The sequence below is a fragment of the Thermobia domestica genome, chromosome 8, assembly GCF_964235325.1.
Source record: "Thermobia domestica chromosome 8, izTheDome1.hap1.1, whole genome shotgun sequence".
Lineage (NCBI taxonomy): Eukaryota > Metazoa > Arthropoda > Insecta > Zygentoma > Lepismatidae > Thermobia > Thermobia domestica.
This window is the reverse complement of record NC_137461.1, coordinates 150,970,333-150,991,868: the sequence shown is the minus strand read 5'-3', so window position 1 is coordinate 150,991,868 and position 21,536 is coordinate 150,970,333. Positions and strand designations below refer to the sequence as shown.

General features: G+C 32.8%; 1 protein-coding gene across 4 annotated transcripts in view; it reads left to right on the top strand.

Annotated features, from left to right (window-relative positions):
* Positions 1–10,682, top strand: part of LOC145693286 (clavesin-2) — a 90,244-nt gene extending 79,562 nt beyond the window's left edge. For all 4 annotated transcript variants that reach the window (XM_081769135.1, XM_081769136.1, XM_081769137.1 and 1 more), the window contains one exon: positions 10,479–10,682. In XM_081769135.1, the coding sequence (XP_081625261.1) occupies positions 10,479–10,510 (32 nt within the window). In that variant the 3' untranslated portion in view covers positions 10,511–10,682. The remainder of the gene's footprint in view (positions 1–10,478) is intronic.
* The last annotated feature ends 10,854 nt before the right edge of the window (positions 10,683–21,536 follow it).

The window sequence follows — 21,536 nt, the reverse complement described above, 5'->3', positions numbered from 1 at the left end:
AGTACTTGCTGGTTACCTTGGACTGCCAATGTTGAGAGACGTATCACATCTATCTCTGAACTAAAGTTAAAAATCTTTATAGTTAACAAGCGTAGTTTGTTGGTGATGAATAGACGAATAAACACAAGGAAATAATACAAGAGGTGCTGACGGGAATATTGTTTCTAAATAAGTCTAGGAGTATGCAAAATATTGTGTATATATATATATATATATATATATATATATATATATATATATATATAGTATGGCTCTAAATTCGTTGCAGAGGAGTGATTCCTGAGAGTAAAACAAACAAAAAAGCTCCAATAAACATAGGGCGAAAACCCCATCATTTACGTGTTATAGGCTGCCGAAATCATGCAAAAATGAATTTTAAGGGTTCATAGCTCCAAAACTATAGGACATACCTTGGTCGGGTAAGGACTTCACTTAGGAACTAGTATGTGCCCTATCCAAAAATGAGTGTTTCAGAATCCTGAGGTGCTTCCACAACAATTTTTATAGAGGGAGTTTGACTACGAGCCTATGATATAAAGTACTCTCCAACTACCTCCATAAAAATTGTTGCGTGAGTAAAGTACTATAAAGTACTCTCCTATGACATAAAGTACTCTCCAACTACCTCCATAAAAATAAAAAAAAAACACTGAGAACCGAATATATAATAAAGTAGTAAATATTATTCCCTGCTTGAAAACAATTCGAGGCAGATTACTGTTCGTCCATAGTGGGTTCGGGTTCGGGTTCGAATCTTTTTTTCTTTTTTTATTTTTTCAAGACATCTACTCACCAGAGAGTTTGATACGGAAGCATCATCAGCGTCTATACCGCGACAGGGGAATTAGTGGGAGACAATTCTCATTGAAGCAACTGCATAATACATCATCATTTTCCACGTCGTGTTTGTAAAACGGGACCTTACCGGGAGTCAAACAGCCTCTTTTGGATCAGAGAGGTCTTTTTCATGCTTTGAAGCTGCCAAGTTCAGGTAGTGCAAAGTCGATCTCACGGACCTTTTCGCTGTTTTCAGCGTACTGGATATGAGAATATATTATAGGCGCCATTAATTATTGCGCTTGGAATGTTCAGTACATTAAAGAGGAAGATGAGATTTGTTGGATCATCAAACCTGGCTTAGCCGTACAGTATCCATACCTAGCAGGCTTGCCGGGTTTCTTAGATTTTTTTTTTTTTTTTTTGCATAATATGATAAAACGAATACAATATGGTAGCTCGGGGAAGGTTCTTTGCGTGTAGGCGTACTTGAAACAGGAACAGGAACTGTAAGTTTTTTTTTTTTTTTTTTAAACTAGATTCTAAGTTTCACAAAATTTACAGAATTAAAAAAAAGTAAAAGAAAAAAGAAAAAGATAAATTGTAAACAACAAAAGGAAACTCAAGTATATCCAATCAATGGTTATTCGGTATCCAATCATGAAGAATGTTTGTTTCCCGGAGGGGGCTCATGTGGTTCGGATTCCACGTTAATCAGTAGGTCCACGTCTCATATAGCCTCGCTGCTGAACGGGACGTTAAACACAAAATCAACTCAACTCAACCAATCATGAAGAACTTTTAAGTCCTCTGTCCATGAACTGTCCAAGTCCATCTTCTCTGTTCTATAAGGCCTATGATGCAAGAAAACAGATGCAATAATAAGGGCAATATCGAATAAATAGCAGAAGTCAACATTTTGTTCCGGGACTTTCATTCGTAAATGTCCCTTAAAACTATTATCAACCTCCTTTATTACGAACAGTCTTCCCCCTGCTCATGGAAGCACCTTGCGGAGGCACGAGGGTCATAAAACTTCTTGAAGAAGTCACAGTTAGCCTTTATTACTTTTTTGGAAAATACATTCCTAACTATATATGTTTTCCGTAAGCTTTCTTTCTAGTATTAAATAAGGGCCCTCGAACTAAGGTAGAAAGGATTTTGTGACCGATTTCAGTAGACAAGAAAGCCTTATCGTCTTTACCCACATCCTTTGTCCAATCATAAATAGATTAGAAATAGCAATGAGGATTAGGAGATAAGGAAATAAGAATTCAAAGGTGGATGAGGCTTTGAGCTAGAACACAAAGTCAATTGTTTCATGACATATTTCATTTTATATGATCGTTCGTAGAAGTTATCTTGCGTATGCAGGATACAAGACTTGATGCGTCATATTCAAATTGGATGTACAGATTCTTTGTTGTACTCATCATAGGGTTAATCCATGCCAAATGATCGAGAAAAAAGAAAAATTGCCGCTCGACCTTTTCAAAAGGTGTAATTTTTTCATGAATGTTTATACTATATCAGGATACTTCAAAACCACAATTAATTATTTTTTAAAACATCTCGTAGCAACGCAGCTTCTGCCGCCATTTTGCGTTTTCTCGATTTCAGGCATTTACGTTGTTTCGAATATCTCAGCATGTATTTGTCCTAGCAAATTGAAAATTGCTGGACATGTCCAACTTATGCAGAGCTGAAACTTTGTCCTTTTAACATTTTCCCCTAAAACCATTTGAAAGGGGTGAAATCAGGGCCTATAGTAGCAACATTTTTGGACATTGAAGACATGTTTGGGAAGAGGAAGCAACTGACGTAGAGATCTGAATTTGTGTGTGCACGTGGTCCGGGGTCATAAGTTTATACTCAAATATTTGCAGACCTGTAGCTGCTTCCAAAGGCCTGAAAAAATATCATAAAATTGGGAAATTATGCCAATTTGATGTATTTCACTGTCCAATATCTCCAATGGCCTGGATAAAAAATCTGAAATCTTGGGAATAATTACTCCTTTAGTATATCATAACACACAACAAAGCACGTTTTGTGTTTTTGAGCAGAAGGGGGTCAAAGTATTAAAGAATGACGTCATACTCTAGGAGGTATTTTGTTCACAAATTCAACTGGAAATTCGTTTTTGTGAAGTAAAATAAAGTAGAATGAATGGCTAATCCAGTCAAGGCTCTCAAGCTTCTTTCTTTCTTCTAGTTGTGACTCACTGTCTTATCACCCACAGCAGCACTGGTGAAGAATGCCGCTATCAGCAGAAGGCAAGTTAAGTCAAAATGCACACTTGGCAAAAAGTCCGTAAGTACTCATTGTTGTTTGCTATATCAATGATATTCAAACATTATTATGCTTGTGTTAACTGTCAACTCATGCAGGAGACTGTCCTTTCTTTTGATCTACATTCTCCAGTCAATGAATACTCACTCACTGTAAGCACTGACTGGAGAATGTAGATCAAAAGAAAGGACAATAGTCTCCTGCATGAGTTGACAGTTAAAACAAGAATATACAGAATTGAATATCACTGAAATAGCAAGCAGGAAGAGAAATGAGTACTTACGGACTTTTTGCCAAGTGTGCATTTTGACTTAACTTGCCTTCTGCTGATAGCGGCATTCTTCACCAGTGCTGCTGTGGGTGATAAGACAGTGAGTCACAACTAGAAGAAAGAAAGAAGCTTGAGAGCCTTGACTGGACTCGCCATTCATTCTACTTTATTTTACTCCACAAAAACGAATTTCCAGTTGAATTTGTGAACAAAACATCTCCTAGAGTATGACGTCATTCCTTAATACTTTGATCCCTTTCTGCCCAAAAACATAAAACGTGCCTTGTTGTGTGTTATGGTATACTAAAGGAGTAATTATTCCCAAGATTTCAGATTTTTTATCCAGGCCCATTGGAGATATTGGACAGTGAAATACATCAAATTGGCATAATTTCCCAATTTTATGATATTTTTTCAGGCCTTTGGAAGCAGCTACAGGTCTGCAAATATTTGAGTATAAACTTATGACCCCGACCACATGCACACACAAATTCAGACCTCTACGTCAGTTGCTTCCTCTTCCCAAACATGTCTTCAATGTCCAAAAATGTTGCTACTATAGGCCCTGATTTCACCCCTTTCAAGTGGTTTTAGGGGAAAATGTTAAAAAGACAAAGTTTCAGCTCTGCATAAGTTGGACATGTCCAGCAATTTTCAATTTGCTAGGATAAATACATGCTGAGATATTCGAAACAACGTAAACGCCTGAAATCGAGAAAACGCAAAATGGCGGCAGAAGCTGCGTTGCTACGAGATGTTTTAAAAAATAATTAATTGTGGTTTTGAAGTACCATGATATTGTATAAACATTCATGAAAAAATTAGATTTTTTGGAGATAGTCGAGAGGCACATGCTTTATCACTTAAAATGGATTGATTCCATAACTAGTTCTGTAGTCAACCATACCATCTTTCAGTATTCGAAATTTGATGCTGATGCAATCTACAAGAGGCTGTGTTATTTCTCTGGATAGCTTTATTATATTTTCGGCATATACATTGTTAAAACTCAACAAAGAAACATAAATGATGTTGTAAACACAGTGTATTTTGCGTACTTGAAACTAAAACTTGGATATCAAGACAAGGCCTGGACTCCGTTTAACGTGTGCAGAACGAAGATCTTCGCCTGTGGTGTGGGTGAAAAGAAAAGTTTTCGTTTTGCCATCCCAATGATATAGTGTGAACAGAAGAACGACAGTCATACTTTTATTTATGTTCAGCGGATTTTAAAAGAAACTGGAAATACCAGAAGCGGAAGGAGAACCAATAGCAGTATGAATGAGAAGAAGAAAAATTTTTGTAGTCAACAGACTGACTACTGAACATTAATCAATTACATATGTGTGATGAATGTCAAATGTAATACTGTTTCGTGTGTTAATCACACGATATCTTTCGTATTTTGATAAATCAGCCTATTAAATATTTATTTTACAAGTAAACTGTACGTGATGGACAAAAATGAAGGTTAGTTTTAGATTCAGTACACTCGGAAACATAAGAGCTAGTGGTGAAAAAAATACAGTTGACAAAAGTGTTACTTTTGAAGATCTGAGTAACAGTACTAACAGTCTGTGTTAGTGCCATTTTACAATGATTCTCTTCCTTTACTTATAATCCATATAACATTAACTTTTCTTTGCACGAGAAATAATTAATTCTTATATATTACAACATAATAAAGTTTTGCTTCTTGCCTTTACATCCAATATCTAAGCAGAGGGGACAATTACTTTTAAGTTAATTCCTCTAATTTTATAAATATACTGATCTAAAAATATAATGTATATTTTGAATCAATTAGTAAAGTGCTAGTTACATTTTGACTTAAGAAATGCACTTTAGTTGAAACGAAAGAACAAAGGTCAAAATGGGTTATTAAATTTACAATAGCAGACCATTTATCAGGTTCAATATTCAAAAAGAAAGAAGGGTTAAACAGCTTCACGTTTTTAAGGGAAGCTTTAATTAACTCTTTCTAAATGATCAACGTAAGCCTTTTTTTTTTTTTTTTTTTAAGGATGAATTACTGCTCTTTTCAAATCAAAGTTTCCAAACTTCAAGTTCAACTTTCAAGATGTTTCTTTATACTATTAGATTTAACGAAAGCCTAAAATTCAGTTCAACAGATACTTTAATAAGGCTCCACATATAGTAGGATCCGTTGTTTTGGAATTTACAGCGGTAATTGTTACGACATTTCCATCACTGATAAGTCACTCACCACAAACGAGAATTTCCGTGTATATCGTACAGTAAGCCGTTAATTTCTTTGTATTGATGTAAGAGTTATCTGCTTTAATATAGTCTATCAACTAATTTTTCTCTTTCCCTCCTTTGATTTTCTTCCACTGCACATTTTGTCGTCTCTCGGAACACATACTATTTTTTCTTTTTAAACGGTATTCCAATAAGCTTCTTTTCTTCTTTTTAATATCGCAAATAGTACTGTTTTCTCCTTCGTTTTTCTCAAAACTTCTTCATTGTATAATTGTTCTACTTATCTAACTTTCTTCTCTTCATTCTCAAGGCCCTCGGTGGTTTTTCATAATTTTTCTGTAATACTCGTATTCACGATTCTGCTGTGCCAGTAAAGTGTTCTACACGAAATATTTGATTTTTGTTTTTCATTCAGCGACTTTTCTTCTTCTTGTAGGACTCTTTGGTCATTCCTATCCTTGCTTTTATTTTTCAATTTTCACTTGCAATATATTTACTATTCTATAGGTATCAAATATTAGTTCCAATCTCTTTCCTTTTATTTCTGAAGTTGTCTCAATTTTCATCGTTCAAAACACCTCCACTTTCGTCTTACTCATCTCAGCTTTAATTGTTTAGAGCTTTTCTCAATTTTCTGACATGTAAATTTTTGATTCAGATCCCCGTACTATACCTAAATCTGAACATGGAATATACTCAATTCTTCTAGCGAAATAATATCTTTGTTATTCAGTCTTCTTTAGTATTCTTCCTAAATAAATTAAATAACACTGCTAATGCAATACCTTTGCAGAACATTCCTTCCAATTACACTTCCCTCTGTCATTTTTTTAAAATGGGACTCATACTAATTATACGCTAATGTTTTCACTTTATTTACACAATCATATATTGTATAGAAAATAAAAGTTTTAACATATCTTTCGTTGATTTATTTCGTTTGTGATCCTGATATTTTCTTTCCTTTACATTGGAAACATCGCCTGAGGGATAGAACTCTGACAAAAAAGTTAAGATTCTATTCACAAAATTGACAAACTGTCTTCCCCTTTAAGAATACTTCTAGCTATTAACTTCAGCTAAAAAGTCTTACTACTTACACAATATAAGAAAATGGAATTAGAGAATCCATTAAGTAAGTCTAAATGTTGGATTTGTTTAAGTTGAAGTTCCAGATTTTCTTTTAGTGATAAAAAATGTATAAGGTCCCTCAAATATAGACATTTGCCTTAATGTTGAACGGATGGGCTGACTTAGTGAATGTAAACGTTTGTGGCATTTAGTTTCAGATAGATGTTGGTATAAAATTTATTTTATTTTCTAAAAATTATGTTATCTCGAAAATTGCTTTTGTTATCTTTTTCTATTTTCGTGGTGAAATTTACTTTTTGATGTATATTATTTACCTCTTCTAAAATAGTATTCTAGTTTTAGTTTACTCTGTAAAGTGGTAATACGTCGTCCTCATACCTATAATGTTTAATATATTAAAGCTCTTTCCTTTTTAATATAATTGATTCATAATAATTCATTAATGATATTGGCGAGTAATGGAGGTGAAGGATTATCCCACAGCCAAACCTTCAATTTCTTTACAATATTTATCCTCAAATTGGAAATAACTTGTTAAAAGGCAAAGTGCAAGTATTTTAGTTATTTCCTAATTTTCAAATCGTTAACGTAGTTTTCATATAACCAATCTTATCTTGGGTGCAAATTGTACCTAAATTTAGTTGTATTGAACCAAACATGTGCATTTTGTTTATAGAAGCTAGTTGTAAAAGTTGTTGTTGTTAAATAATGAATAAACGTCTCTTTTAAGTCCATGTACATTAGTTATGGTAAATTTAAAGTTGTCGTGTTATTAGAAATATGATTAAGCAGCCAATTTTGCGATTCTATAGATATTACTTCCCGATATTATAGGTCTCAAGAGAACATTGGGTTTGTGTAATTTTGGCAGCCTATATATAATTAATAGCCTAGCGCATCTATTCGTAAGTGCGCTGCTTGCGTATCATCGACCAATTATGATTTTTCTGTTAGCTGGTAAGTCTTACGTATGATTTCTGGTAGCGTATTAGTGTCTATCTCTACGTAGACCTAATCTGCGCTATTGATTTTTTCCGCCAATTTAAATAAATACTTTTGCTTATTCATAATGCTGACCGTTTTACCCTTTATTCGATTTTGAGCACACCGAGGAATGTGATTTCCAACGAAAGTAAATATATTTTGGAACATTATTTAGCTGACATTCTGGAAAAATCTAAAACTTCAGAACTGCCAAAAATTGTTCGGGACTTTAAAAAATGGCTAAAAGACAATAACGTAAGATATATATATATGTATTAAAACTTTTATTTTCATACTCATTAGCTTATGAAGAAGTTTCTATAAGTATTCGTCCATTTCATTCTTTCCCAACTTCCTTTACCAGTCTATTCAAATTTCACAGTATTCTCGATCAAAAGCATTCTCTAAGTCAGGAAACATTATATTTTGTTCTCTTTCTCTAAAGACCATGCATCAATTACTCGAAGTAAACAAATGACAATTCTCTATGCCACTTTCTCTTCTGAATTCAAATTATTCTTCCTTGATTCACCCATTTCTTTGGCCATTTCCTGTTCAGTATTTAAATATTTTTTTCTGACAAATATCCGTTTCATGTGTTTACAAATTCGGAAGATATCTCTTATAACAACTTACTTCTATTCTCGTATATTCTTAATAAACTTTAATATATTATCTACTACAAGTTTCCTTTTCATTCTTTATAGTTAATCTTCCGCGCTTATTTTTGCGGTCATGACTGTTTTTTTTCTCCTTTCTTCCTTTTTCTATTTATTTCACATCTCTACTCTTCCTATATTTTTAAGTCATTACGTTTATAATCACATTGTACACTTCTCAGAATTTGTCTGTTTTTGTTCAGCTTTCTGTACATTGTTACCTTTATTTCGTTTAATTTCTTCCCGTAATTTCATGTTGTTTAACATTTTTCTATAATATTTAGCTTCTAAACTTGGTTGTTTTTCCCACAGTATCTTTTGATTGATCTGCGCCTCGATGAATGCAAAATTTGAAGTGCTTTTGCTGACCATTTTCCTGAATCTATTTCTTCTGAGCATATATATATATATATATATATATATATATATACGCATTTCCTCATGAATCTATTAATCATTTCTCCATATTTTAAGTTTTCAGTGTCCAAATTCTTCCCTTCTTTTGCCTTAGCTATATATTACAGTTGAATGTTCATTTTGGTAGCACAAGATTATGCTGCAAGAAAATATCACTCATAGCAAGGTGTTTTTTTTTTCTTTTCTAAACCTATTTCGAAATCTAAACTGTATCATTATACAATCTATTTGATATTTTCTCTGTAAATCAATTGCAGTTTTTCACACTAATTCTGTTGTGGTAGTTGAAGCACATTTAGCCAGGTCTTCATTATTATCATTAGTGTTGTCGGCAAAGATTGATCAGTTTCTACCCCTCTAATTCTTCTCTCGTTGTATATATATTTACCTTCTGTGTTACCTTTCGATCTTTCCTCATTCCTTTTAAATTGATGGCACATATTTTCCTTATCTCTGGTATTATGTAAATTGTAATGCTTTTTTCCCCATCTTTTCTGTTATATATAAAGTGATTGGGAGTATGTCTGTATCCACAATACATTCTTCTTTCTCTTCAGTCTGATCTATAATTCTTTATTATTTTCATATTCTATTTGTGTTGAGGTAAAAGAAAAAGTTTTAGTGAAAATTATGAAAAATACAATGAGAAATTAAATAATTTGTGAAGTAATAAGCTCGAGAAAATGTCAATGTTTCTAGGAATCCCATTAGCCACAAAGTAATAATAACGCTATTTGAAGACAAGATAGTCTATTCAGAGTCTCAATATCCAGATGCATAAACTGAACTTTGACTTGGTACTAACAATATCTACAAGTATTTTTCATCATTATTATTATTTCTCTGAAAGGATATAAATTATTTCTTTATTCTTTATTCTTTTATATCTATTTTTCTAATGACATTTTATTATTATTATTAATTATTCTTAAAGTATGTAGGGTGTAGTTACAAAATGTCACGATAGGTTGTTTCGCGTTCTTACTCTGTAAGGACTCCTTTAAAAAAATATACCAGGGTTTGGATTAATCAATGCAATATCTTCATAGCTGCATTTGAAATATCAGTAAAAATATGAAGTGCATACGAGAAATTAAAAAAAAAAAGGACAAAATTAGCCTTTAGGAGAAGAAGAGCATATATTATGAGTTATTGTTAAATAGAGACATAGAAAACAGCTAATGTTTCGCGTGAAATGTTGCACTTTATAGAGCAGAAACATAAGCGATGAAAAATGACTACATTCTTTCCAAAATGGGGTGGAAAAAGAAAACCCTTACACATAATGTTCACTACGAACTCACAAAACATAGGCATTTGAATCAAACCAGGAGCTCTCACACCAGAGGTGAGCACGTGGCTGAACCATCTTGCCTCAGATATTTCCCAAGTCTTTCTTGTGCTTAGTTGGAAAACGTCTATTATTTTAAAGATATTTTTTATTTCATTTAACTACATAACAATGTGAGGTGACAGTTTGATTTCAATGTTTACATTGTAATTGTTACAAAGTTCAATAGGCGTTAAATTGAATAATATTTCTTTGAAAAAACTATACACAAAATTGTAGAACAATATTACAAACTTAAAAATCAACATCAACTTTAGCGAACACTTTATGTAATAGTTAAGTAAGTACTGCCATTTTAAGTAATAACACCTAAGCTAGCTTACAATTCTTCATAATATAGACAAATAATATTTTCATTCTGTGAATTAATTTTACTTTTATTTATTTATTTTTTTACTTTCTTTCTTTTCAGAGAGGTTAAGCTATATGTCGACTGTTCGATAGTATCTACAAGCTCTGAAAGGATATAAATTATTTCTTTATTCTTTATTCTTTTATATCTATTTTTCTTCATAATCAGTAATGTTAAGAAACCAACAACGGACTTATAAGTATTATTTGTTTTATTTAGCTACAAGTTTCTTTCAAGTTCATTTAACTTGCAAGTATCAAGTTCCTTTTATTATTAAGTCTTCTAAGTTTCAATATTCCTATTTATACAAACATATTCTTTGTGCCTATGTAAGAAATGTAGATGTGTTTTGTACATTTGAAGATTCTTTCTAAATATATTACCTCTAACAGTATAATTTTTTATTCATACTAGAATAACTTTATTTATATTATCGCATTCAAAGCCATTGTTATTCTCATCTATTTTTTAAATGAGAATACTACTTTTTCTAATCTGATACTTTGTTGAGAAAATGTGTAATAGATTAATGATTTTATCTCACTATATTTCAAAATACTTGTATCATTATATTAAACACAATTAATATTAGAATTACAGAGACAATATCCTACAAGCTACTTCGTACTTACTGAATATTCGAAATCAATTCTATGACGAACAATAGTAAGACGCTTCAGCTCTTTGAACAAGTCTATAACTATACAGTATATTGTTATTTGTACAGTCAGCGACAAAAATTCTTTTCGCTCAATGAAATTAGTTTCGTAAGTAACTTCAGAATGGATGCACAATTTGAGTACAGCTTTTAGTAAGTTAAAAAGAACGTACGTAATTTTCTGTACACTCCAGTCATACCACCTTTGTACGTTCCAGCTATACCACCGTTAATCCCGAAATAAATTTTACCAAACGGAAAGAACTTTTGTCGCTGATTGTACAATGCACTATTGATTACCGATGATATGAATGTAATTCTAGGAGCGGAATGTAACATGTTATGAATTAACTTCTCCTAGTTGTCAATGTGGATGAAAGCAAAGAAGCTCAAAACAGTAACAATTAATTTTAATAGTAAATTATTAACGAAGGTCAAAAGCTAGAATCAACAATAATATAATTGAAATTCTTGGTAATATAGATTTCAGAGCTCGTATGAAAAACGAAAAACATAAATATAGATTATTAAGGCTGTTGGTATTACTTCGTTGAACCATCTCTGTGAAATATATATATATATATATATACAGTGATTTATTTGTGGATTTTGTACAAGGGGGGAATATTTTTGCAAAATTGAGTTCGTATAACAGAAGAACTTTAAAGTCGGAGTGGGACAATGCTATTTTTAAACCTGCCTACTTTGAAATTATGGTAGTAGTTTGACAGGCCCCAAGTTCATATTTTTTTCCACTTTTTAAAAACAGTTTTATGATAAATACGGGTAGGTACGTTAGATAAGATATGGTTAGGTAGATTAGATTACATGCGTTACCTAAATTTTTACTTTTCGTCCTACTGCTGAGGACAAGTGTGCAGCATCCAGTAAAAGCCCTATAGTTACAATTGCAATCTGCGCAACTTGTCATAACAAGTGTCATACTCCTACATAAAACGATTTTGTTATGACAACTGATTCTTTAGCTCGTTCTAATCTGGTTTTTGAAGACCAAATTCTTCACCGAATTCCAAATTCTAAATACAACAAAAGGTAAGAGTTTACTTTGGGAAGAACAGTGATAGGGGTATATACACTTGAACCTAATTTTATTAAATAGAAGGGAAAAGAAAGCACTAAATGTCATTCCTCATATAATAAATAAATTTTAGTACCATTTTGCCCCTTGTGGTTAATAAAATTAGATTCAGGGCTGTGTGCACCTATAACTGTTCTGTTGAAAGTAAATTTTTGGCCAACAAATATATTGGTGTTAAAACGAATCCAGAATTGAACAAAGACTTTAATCTGGTCTCCGAAGAATCGTGAGCATGTATTAAACAATTACCAATATGATGCTACCTAGGGGGAAAAAAACTTTACCTTTTCTTTCATTTTTACTCTCAAAATTGAAAGTCCTTGTATAATATTTACATTTTTACATCAAAATTACAAGAAAGATTTGATTGCCGATTTCACCTTGAGTTAAGCTGAAGCATGACTTACGGCGTGTTATCTAACACTGTTTTTTGAAATTAACAATACTTACACACCGTATCTCAATTTAGAATAGTGAAGCAATACACGGTTGGTTTACATCGGATACCGTCTTTTTCCCAGTTGGTTTTAGGGTAGCAGCATGATGTCCAGTTTTCATCCAGCTGATGGTATACTTTTCTGCATTGAAAGAGGTCATGTCTGGTCCATTAACTTTTATGAAAAGAAGAGATTTGAGGATTTTTACAGATAAACTGTTTCTAGCGTCAGTATGCTGTAAGTTTAAGCTGCAAAAGCCTGTCTCACGCTCTGCAGAAGAAATTGGAAGAACACTGACTCGTAAGTTAAGATTTTGTAGATTTGACCCAATAGTAGAAGGTTTCATCTTAGCTCTCGGAATCCCTGCAGAATTTTGGTTGAATCGTCAAAGAAAAATTTTATTTTTTAAAATTTTAATTTAATTTTATTTATTTATTTTTTGAAATTTCCATTAGTTCTTTGTCGTCGTATAACATTTTTGCAGACAATTCTTCTGGCCAATTAGATTGTAGCAAAACCTCGACCTCACTGAACGTTTCGTTAGTAAAGCGAGACCGTATGTTATCTGCTAGACCCTAAAAGAATGGCAATATTATTTTCTAGTCCTTCTCAAGAGAACTGTCTGAGTGTTTTGCAAGTGGGATTCCACAAAACTGACCAGTTTCTCTAAACTGACGTTGTAATTCTTTCATAGACATGCCGTCTTTTTTTCTTTTCGACGCTTCCATAACACTTAAAGTTATTTCAATTTTGTTTATTGCCTTAGCCTGTTTCTACAAGGGATGCTGACCTTTCTTGTAGAAGCAGGCTAAGGACATATAGAGGTTTATTTATTTATTTATTTATTTATTTATTTATTTATTTATTTATTTATTTATTTCATTTTCCGCCGTAAGAACTTAGCGTTCATGGCTTCGTCAAAAGATACAGTTACTATTACAATTAATAATAATAATAATAATTACAAGAGAAACGCTACAATTAATAATACAATTATTTAAAATATATATATATAATAATTCAATAATAATAATATTATATAATAATACATTATATATAAGAATAATACAAAATATATACGTAACAATAAAGATAAAAGTGCATTTTTAGAGAAAATATAAATTGTATCTTGTTTTATATATTTAAAATTCAAATAAATCTTAATATTTACATTACAAAGAAAGATCACACTGAAGATATTCATCTAAACCATAGAAAAGGTGTTTAATTAACAGTAACTTGAGGTGCCTTTTAAACTGCAAGTTTGGCATTCGTTTGACACGATCTGGTAATTTATTATAAAGTTTTATTCCTATGTGGTGTAACGAATTTTGAGTTCTTGTTAGGCGGAAATTTTGTATATGAATATGATTGGTTGTTCTTGTGTTGTATTGGTGTAGGTCCGAATTGAGTTGAAAGTTACTTTTATTCATATGTATGAATGATGATGTTTCGAGAATGTATATACACGGCGATGGTAATATTTTAAGTTTCTGAAACAGTTGTCTACTTGGTGTATGAAACGGAACTGATAACATCATTCGTAATATTTTCTTCTGCATTGTAAATACTTTCTTCGCATAACAGGTATTACCCCAGAAAATGATTCCATACGATAAAACTGACTGGATCAATCCGAAATAAATTGTTTTCAGGGTTTCTGTAGTTAGAACCTTACTAACTTTACGTATAAGATATATTTTCGCGCTTAGTATCCTCAACAAATCATTCACGTGATCATCCCATGTTAACTTAGAGTCTAATTTTAACCCTAAAAATTTACAAGTGTCAGATACCTGTATGAGTTCCCCGTCTATACGTATTTGATGTATATTTAGAGAGTTCAGTTTTCCTTCATTGAAACTCATTATAATTGTTTTCGCTGTATTTAAGTTAAGTTGGTTTGCTTTTATCCATTCTGTAATTTTCGGCACATCTCGGATCACGGACATTTCACAAACAAAATTCCACTTAGTGAGTTTTACGTACAGGCCCGTGCAAATTTGTAGAAGCTTCTCCAAAGTGTTCCACTAGCGCAGGGTAGAACTAACACAACGTTTCTACTGAGCTGTACGAAAAGCCTAACCACCATACATCAAGCTTTTCCTTCGGGAAGCAATTCTATAAACAAGACCAATATAGCTCGCGACAATAAACATTTAACATACTGAAAAAATAAAGCATTGCTACTAAATCATGCAGTTTAATTATTGTACTTTAAAACAGATTGTATAGCCTAAGAAAGGGGGAAAATGTTTTCCCAGGTTGGGAAGACTGAATTAAACCTAGAGACAGGGAAGTTAAAACTTAGAAGGGGGGAAATTCCCAGGCTTCCCTGGCTACAAATAAATCCCTGTATATATATATATATATATATATATATATATATATATTTGGTGAAACTTGCAATTAGCAATGAACAAATTGTTACCGTAAATTTCCATGTATTGCTGTCGATAGTAAAGAAAAGTAATTACTGGAAGCAAGTAATTACTTTTAACCTTACTGCAAGTTTTGAAGTAAGTTATTTCCACCCTCGTTGCTTGGGAAACTTTGGAACAATCCATCTCCCTTTTCCAGGATGCTCTGTTGCCAAAGCTTGAAATCTTACTTAACAATAATGATGACTGAACAGACAGAAGGAAAAGAAAAATATTCAAAGAAGGGAGTTTTCCTTTGTTCTGCTTTCCAGTATCATCGATGACCAGCCTCAACAATATTTGGTATTTAGATTCTTTTTGACTTTTTGAAGAACAAATTTGTAATTCTTCGTGAAACAGAACTTAATTTTAGTTTATTTATTTGTTGGTTTAGAGAAAAACACCTTTGCTGTTTAAAATGTTTGTTTATTCTTGAAAAAGAATCCTTTGCAGCTTCAATATTCCAAGATTCATTAATAAAACATATTAAAAACTATGTTTGTATTAAAATTTAAATATATTCATGGCATAATGCCTAACAATATCTAATATATCGTGAACATAGGCCTGGGTACAGTTTGTTGTATGAGGTTTTTCGTATTAGCTTTGTTACTATTATGATTGTTAACACTCAAGAAACAATAACTTCTCAATTTTATCTTATATCGCAGTAGTGTGCGCAGAAGTTCTTCAAGGAGGGGGGTGAAGGTCCCAAGTTTATATAGTTCCAGATGTTTGTATGTATATCTAGGTATATATTAATATTTCTGGTAAATGCTTATTTTTGCATAATATCTTGCTCAAAGGTGGGTCAAACCCCGAAACACCTTCTTACGTACACAGCTGCTTTTACGTATAAATATTCAACGGAGTGAAGAGTGAGAAAATAAAATAATGTACGTAATAGAAACAAATAAATATTCCCTATAGTTGCATAAAGAGTGTTCATGTTTCTTGTAAATCATTATTTTATTAGTGTTATTAATTATAATAAAATAATGATTTACTAGAAACACGAACCTCTTTATGGAACTATAGAGAATTTCTATCTGTGTCTATTACGTAATTCATCATTCTCTCTTAGTATCAATAATAATAATAATGTGAATAGAAACCCAACCGATCTTTGTTCAATAATTTTTAACATGTTTTGCGAAACATTACACTGAACTAGCACATGTCTAAGCTTGTTATTGATGACAATGTTTTAACTTTCCTTTTGGAATAATTCATATCGAATTCTAAACAGAAACTATATATCTGTTTTCCTTGCAGCTGTATTCATATACTTAGGTACATAAAAGATCTTTTTACATTTATATCTAACTGTTCAAAATAAATATGTGTTAACATTAAAATTTTTCCCTTCAGAGATGGAATCTTCAAAGTTCGTACAACTGAATATTTGCATTCTGTGTAACAAGGAAACTCTTATCAGGGATGATGGTATAGCTTGTAATCCGAGTCTCCTGAAGTTGAGCTAGTGTGATTCGGAAACGGTTTAGACTATGAGGATTTCTCTTGTATGATACTCTGTGCCCTCGCCAACTGCAACCAATTCAAGTCCTGGTTGTTATCCCGACCTATGTAAATAGTAGATTCCATCAATCTTACCTTGGTGCAGCGGCGTATCTTGAAAATCTGTACATGTTTACCGAAACTTATATATGATATACAATATGTTAAAAATAAAACAGCATTACATACTGCATATCATACTATGTTTTGATGTTTTACAACGCATACCCATACGATTTCAAAATCATTCACTTTCATTAACAAGGTGACAAGGTCCCCAAGGTCGTCTGTGATGGCTGACCTCCCACTGCGCTCCTCACATTTTAGCGTCCTGCTCCAAATTGTCTACACCAGCAACACACTATCTCTTGCTCATGATTTTAGGTTCATAGACCTGGCACAACTGACAATGGATTGCAATCGGCGCTATGTCCTGTGCATTCAAAAACTTCGTAACTGCTCACACTTCACATGCGGCGGAAGTTGGAATAGAAAACCACTTCCATCTTTAACCACTGCCACCACGCTTAGAACATTAGGGAAGTTTCGCTGATGCATGCGTCATGCTAGGACCTTACTCTCTCACGTCAAAGCAGTCGCTGTGCGCCACTTACGGTTTCCTAGCTATGGAAGGCGTGGGAAAATTACTCTCTGGATGGACCCCGTACAAATATTTTTATATGGGTGTTCTCATGAACATTACCGTGGTGGGCTGGCGAGCGGGGCGATGGCCCAAGGCGCTGAAGTAAGGGGCACAAAATTCGGGAGGAAAAAAGGAAAGATATATATAAAATTGAAGGAAAAAGTAATAAAAAGTGCTCAAAATCAAAGAAAAGCAGGGTTTATTTTTGAAAATTTTCTTGTGCTTCGCGCCGACTATTGTCTGGTCTGGTCTGTCGACTTCACTCATATGTACGGGGAAGGGGGGGCTGATTTTCCACGGCACTGTGCTGCTCATGTACACACCTGCTTTTTTAATTTCGAAATCAGGATCTAAATCTAAACAATCAATTTCACCTTCCAAACGGGATCTAAACTGTACTCTTCTAAAATCTTTGATATTTCTTCTATATTTATTTTACTTGCTTCTAACAAGATAACTTCTGCAAAATTAAATAGTTTTCGAAACAAAATATTTCACTGTATTATGGAACGTGCTACAGTCAAACGCAAAAAGATGATCACAACAATCAACCTGCAAAAGTTGGTTTACTCTTCGCTGAATGTCAGGTGAATAGTATTTCTTTAAGAACTGAGTCTCAGTAAGTATTTAATACGGCCGACAATCGACCGGAACCCATAAGAAGTTACATAGGGGCTATTTTGTAAAAAAAAAAAAAATGAGTTGGTCTTGGGCTCCGGCCTTTTGGGATAAACAGGCAAACCGAGTCTGACTCGGGCTTAGGATCGAAAGTGCTAATGTAGTACGCGAAACACTCTTGAACGGCTCCTTTATTCGCTAGAAGGTATCCAGGTACTGGTGTTTTCTGCCTTGTACTGAAGCGCAAAAGGTATCATGAAGAAAAGGGGAAAGACTTAAATTGTAGATTATTTTGACTTAGTTTACGTAATAAATCATGCTTTGATTATATGTTTACTGCCGATAACCATGGTAACAGAGAAATTGCCACTGCCTTGGTATTGCATAAGCAGGGCCGGATTTCCATGTTTTGTGCCCATGGGCCCTAGCGAAATTGCCGCCCCTAACCACACCAAACGCATCGCTCTCCAAAACTTCCATTCTCCTGGATCCATTTCTTAAAATATTAGGCTACTTTTATGTTTGCTACTAAATTATAATTGTTACTATTACTAATTATTACTATTACTAGTTATTACTATTCTTATTTCTTATTACTCATTTTATGTAATATATTTTAATTCATGTATCTGGCCATCATTTGGAGTAGATTCATTAAACTTTCCTAGCTTGTGCCTAACCTATTCAACATTACATGGTGTAAAAGATGGCAAAATAAAAAACAATCTTAATGATATAAAAAGTTGTACGTAAAAATTTACAAAATGATGTTTCTGAAACTTTTGTGTATCAAAACTGTTTACATCTTGCTTGGAAAGTGGCAAAATCATTAATAACGTCATCAACATCAAGTTTAGCAGTCAAGTCATTTTCGATGGTTATCTGAGAAAGAGTAGATCTCAAATAGTATTTGATTCTTAACAATGTGGAAGATGATCTTTCCGCCGCACAGTTAGTTGCTGGTGTTCATGAAAACACTTTAAATCAAATACTAATGTTAGGATATAAGTTCTGAAGATTTTTCGATATAAGAAATCGGTTAAGTTGCAATAGTGACAGTTCTTCAGCATTTCCCAACTTCTCTCTCGTTTCATCACGGTTTTTTTTTCTTTTTTTCAAGAGCAGTGATTTAAATAAATGTAATTGACTTGTCTTTCCGAAGTAAAAATGGTGTCATACTGCTTCAAACTGCGCGAAATAGCTATATTGCTAGAGCGTTGGGTTCGCATTCGTAAGGTCGTGGGTTAGATCGTCACTGCCGACCATTCTAACTGGGATTTTCCCTATTTCTTTTCCTTGTTGGTATACATCCAGTGTAAAATGGCCTGCGGGTTGTATCAGGTATTTGTTGAATAAATAAATAAATTCCAATTTGTGAAAGTACGAGTGTCTATGCCTACTACCGCTCTTTTCAGCAGATCTACCAACAACTAATCAAACCACCATAATAACCAACTGACTTATGACAATATTTGCTACGATTAATCTGTTACAATATTATCGTAGTCACGGCCATATAAAAAATTGTTTAAGCTTATTTTATTGAGTCGTTGGTGAAATATGTATTTTCTATAGTTTTATCGTTTTTTAAATGTTTTTAAAAAATTGCCACCCCTCAATATTTGCCGCCCTGGTCCCGGGCCCATGTGGCCCATGCCTAAATCCGACCCTGTGCATAAGGATGCAAAACAGAAACTTAACAAAACTCCATACCAAATTTTTTGCTGTACATCTATCAGTTCAAGAGGAATGAATAACAATTATTCCTACTTCTTTCATTTGGTCCTTCATATACAATATAAGAAAACTGAATGACATATTCTTATTCTTTGAGAAAAATAAGATTCCATATACCAAATTCCATTTCTTTAAGTCTAATAGTTAGGAAGAAGCAAGTGATATTACTAAAGCTTCCTCGTCCCCTTCGAACTGAAACTTCCTGAATGCGTGCAAATAAAAGAAATTTCGCATTTTAATGTAGTAAGAAGACCCATTATATGAAATTCCGTGTCTATACGAACTACATCATACATTATTTGTACATTGAGCGATTTAGAGAAAACATAAAAAGAAAAAAAAAAAGATAGGAAAATTGACATACTGGAAACTACACCAAACGATGATCGTCTATTACATCCATCTCGATCCTAAAAACAACTTTCCGTCATGGTACAATCTGTAGAATTAATTTTACTTTATTTTTTCAATTTTGTTTCTTTCTGCAGGTTCAAGATTAAATTTTATAATATTCAATAAAATGTTCCCAATTGAAATGTACAACGGTAAAAAAAAAAAAAAAAAAAATCAAGATCTACATAGTAAGCTGTGAAAACAGCACCATACAAAATTACTGAGAATATCTTCTGTCTTTCGTCCACCATATTGAAATCATGTACTGAATAACATGTTTATTATTGTATTTTATTATGGTATTTGTAACATAATATCCTATATGCCAAATTTAGTATCTACACTTCCAGTGATTCTATCATTTTATTGAACGAATCAATACACCACTTTCAACTCCATCAGGGGTTGATTTAAAATAACAATAATAGTATCTTAGGGAGTACTCGAATTTGCGAGTTAAGGAAAAGAACCATGGTAAATTTCGGCTCATGGGCCGAGGGATCCCGAAGTTACAGTGGTAAGTCAACTAGTCAGTCATAGTAAAATATTAAAAAATGCAAAAGCATAATATTGTAAATAAAACTGAATTCTTTAAAGTGCAATTGAAGCCAACCTAAATTTTTTGGTGTTGTTAAACCTCAAGGCTTGAAATGAGAACAAAAAGCCCCATTTAAACTATAATTTATTATGACTGAATTTACAAGAATATGAAAATAAATTTTTAAAACTGAAATTTACAGTGGGTTGCTTGTCACAGGAGACTTATACCTACAATGATGAATGACTTTTTTTTTCATGCATGCCAGATGGCAGAGTTTTACTGAAGCTCCTCCCCAAAGTGGAGAAGAGATACTATAGGAAAAGAGAGGGTACTTACAAGGAAAGCGTTTCAAACTTTATTGCGGTTATTGGTGATTTGATCCAAAGCGTATGATTCGTTGATGTGAATTGTCATGCTCCATGTTTTTTGCCCGTGCTTTTTATATTCTTCAATTTCGTGACGTATTACGCAGAAAAATTCAAAAAATTGTTTTTTAATAAGTGTGCTGCTATTTTTTTTCTGGGAAGTCCATACGTTCGTCACCAGATGTGTTTATATTTAAAAAAGAAACAACAGGCCGAGAAGCTTACGTAGAGGTTGACTGGCTGTTGTTGCTTTTGATGGGAAAGTTTGTTTTCCTATTGATAACTAACCTTGACCATATGTTGTCACTTTGTATTACTATTTTTACCTTTCGTGTACAAAAATATACACTAAAAAATACGTTTTCAATAATTTTAGTTTTATATTTTAAAAAAAACGTTATGCATTATTATGTGCAGATTTATTATATGACAATAGATATTTTGCTTTTGTTCAGAAAATTGATTAGTTCATATCAGACCGATTTTAGAACCCTGCTAATATCTGTGTAGTTACGTCAGAACTATGAAACGAGATTCATTATCAGTGTAGTATCTCAGCTTGCATGTAAAATGTTATTCACTTCATGATATTCCTGTCCACAAACGTGACATCAAAGCTAGGTATTTCTAATATATTAGAACTGTTGAAGTGACATATACAATATCTCTCTCACTGATGTATAGAAAAC